Source organism: Triticum urartu, chromosome 7, assembly GCF_003073215.2.
Source record: "Triticum urartu cultivar G1812 chromosome 7, Tu2.1, whole genome shotgun sequence".
Taxonomy (NCBI): Eukaryota; Viridiplantae; Streptophyta; class Magnoliopsida; order Poales; family Poaceae; genus Triticum; species Triticum urartu.
In genome coordinates, this window is record NC_053028.1 from 567,579,258 (window position 1) to 567,581,824 (window position 2,567).

General features: G+C 59.4%; 1 protein-coding gene across 1 annotated transcript; it reads left to right on the plus strand.

Moving 5' to 3' along the window:
- The first annotated feature begins 348 nt into the window (after positions 1-348).
- On the plus strand, positions 349-2,358 carry LOC125522526 (berberine bridge enzyme-like Cyn d 4). The gene has a single exon (XM_048687578.1). The coding sequence runs from the start codon at positions 399-401 to the stop codon at positions 1,971-1,973; it is 1,575 nt and encodes a 524-aa protein (XP_048543535.1). The 5' UTR covers positions 349-398; the 3' UTR covers positions 1,974-2,358.
- The last annotated feature ends 209 nt before the right edge of the window (positions 2,359-2,567 follow it).

Genomic DNA, 2,567 nt, shown 5'->3' on the forward strand with positions numbered 1-2,567 from the left:
ACGCGCCGTCGCGTGGCCATGAAACAAAATCAATCTCCAAAAGCGTCGTTCGGTCAGTTGAGGCGTCGACGCCAACCGCAAGCTCGATCGCCCCGGAGTGAAGCTCAAGCTTAAGCATGCCGTTGCCAATCGATCGGCTGCGATGCGATTCCGTTCCTACTAAGAAGATGTTTAACGTGCGCGCCATACGATGTTAGAACAAACTAACCAGAAGAATCGACGCGTCGCCTGACGTGCACGCAAAACTATCCGAAGCTCCTTGCACACGCAGTAAGCCAGTGGAAACATATAGTACTCCTACTGTACTAGTGTTCGAGCAGAGCAGTATATAAAGGAGCCAGCTCCGGTCAGTTCAGGCACACTACTACTACTCTCTTAGCAACCAGAGAAGAAGAAAGATGGCTACGCTCAGAGGCAGAGGCCTGGCTCTCGCGTTTCTAGCGAGCTTCCTCTCGGTCCACCTGGTCATGGCCTCCTCCGACGACTTCCTGCAGTGCGTGCGGGACAAGATCCCCGGCGAGCTGGTGTACACGCAGTGCTCCAGCAGCTTCTCCGGCGTGCTGGTGAACTACATCAAGAACGCCAAGTTCGTCAACACCACGGCCAAGCCGCTGTGCATCGTGACGCCCACCGACGCGTCGCACGTGCAGGCCGCCGTCCGGTGCGGCCGCGGCCACGGCGTGCGCCTCCGCGTGCGCAGCGGCGGGCACGACTACGAGGGCCTGTCGTACCGGTCGGCGCGGCAGGAGGTGTTCGGCCTGCTCGACCTCGCGGCGCTCCGGGCCGTCAGCGTCGACGAGGCGGCCTCCACGGCGTGGGTCGAGTCCGGCGCCACCATCGGGGAGCTCTACTACGCCGTCGCCAAGAACAACCCCCGCCTCGCGTTCCCGTCCGGCGAGTGCCCCACCATCGGCGTGGGAGGGCACTTCAGCGGTGGAGGGATCGGGATGATGATGCGCAAGTACGGGCTGTCCATCGACAGGGTGGTGGACGCCAAGCTGGTGAACGCCAACGGGGAGCTCCTCGACCGGGCCGGCATGGGGGAGGACCTGTTCTGGGCCATCCGCGGCGGCGGCGGCGGCAACTTCGGCGTGGTGCTGTCGTGGAAGGTCCAGCTGGTTCCCGTCCCGGCCACGGTGACGGTGTTCAACATCGCCAGGACGCTGGAGCAGGGCGCCGTCGACATCCTCACGAGATGGCAGGACGTGGCGCCGGCGCTCCCCAGCGAGCTCACGATCACGGTGATGGTGACGGGGCAGCAGGCCGTGTTCCGTGCGCTGTACCTGGGCGAGTGCGGGTCGCTGGCCTCGACGATGCGCGACCGCTTCCCGGAGCTGAACATGACGAGCGCCGACTGCCAGCCCATGACGTGGCTGCAGTCGGCGGCGCTGTCCTTCTTCAGCTTCACCAACAGCAAGCCGGTGGAGGACGTGCTCCTGCCGAGACCGGCCAGCCCGAGCACCTTCAGCAAGGGCAAGTCGGACTACGTCCGGCAGGCCATCCCCAAGGCGGTGTGGAAGGAGGTCTACGCCAGCTGGTTCACGATGAAGGGCGCCGGGGTGATCGTGCTGGAGCCGCACGGCGGGTACATGTGCGGCGTGCCCGAGGACGCCACGCCCTACCCGCACCGGCGCGGGGTGCTGTACGTGATCCAGTACATCGCGTACTGGATGAGCGCGGACGGCGGGCCGGCGGCGACGAGCTGGCTGGACGGGTTCTACGGGTTCATGGCGCACCACGTGACGAAGCACCCGCGGGAGGCATACGTCAACTTCCGGGACCTGGACATCGGGCAGAACGCGCTGGAGGAGGAGGACGGCTTGGGCGCCGCCGAGAACGCCCGCTTCTGGGGCCAGCGCTACTTCCTGGGCAACTACGAGAAGCTCGCCAAGGTGAAGGCCGCCGTCGATCCCACCAACTTCTTCCGGAACGAGCAGAGCATCCCGCCCATGCGCAACCAGCCACGCGAGTGAGCACTGAGCAGAGCAGGGTTGCACGCCAAGGCAAGGCATCCATCGGATCATCAACAAACTAAATCATTCATGGTCTTCGATGGTTTACTTTGCTGCGTAAAGAATACTGCTGCTGTCAGTTGTATTGGATTGGATCCTTGGTGACGACTACTGGTTCAGACGGTTTACTTTCCTGGTTAAGAAGTGTCGGTTGTATTTTTTATCCCTGTTCTCATGTCTAGTTGTCTACTAGTACTACTACAGTTGAGACAGTGTGCTTTCCTGGAAAAACAAGTGTCGGTGAGTGTGTGATGCTTCTTGAGATGTTTTAATGGCCATTCATGGCGTGTAGCGTGCTTATGTTATTGTTCATTAATTGCACTACTAATTGTGTGGTCTTTTAATATTCGACCGACCACTCGACTTTCTATTTCTATCTTTACTTTAATAGTTTGAACACTAGAGGGTCCCGAAGGAGCATAGGTTTCATTGGGTCTTGTTTGGTTCATAAGTCCTAAAACTTTTTTTAGAGGGTGCTTGGATCCAAGGGACTATTTTTAGTCTGACTAAAAATAGTCTCTTTTAGAGGCTAAAGTTCCAAGCACTCCTGACTAA

Coding starts and splice junctions, on each gene's coding strand:
- LOC125522526 (XM_048687578.1), top strand. CDS start 399: ATGGCTACGCTCAGAGGCAGAGGCCTGGCTCTCGCGTTTCTAGCGAGC.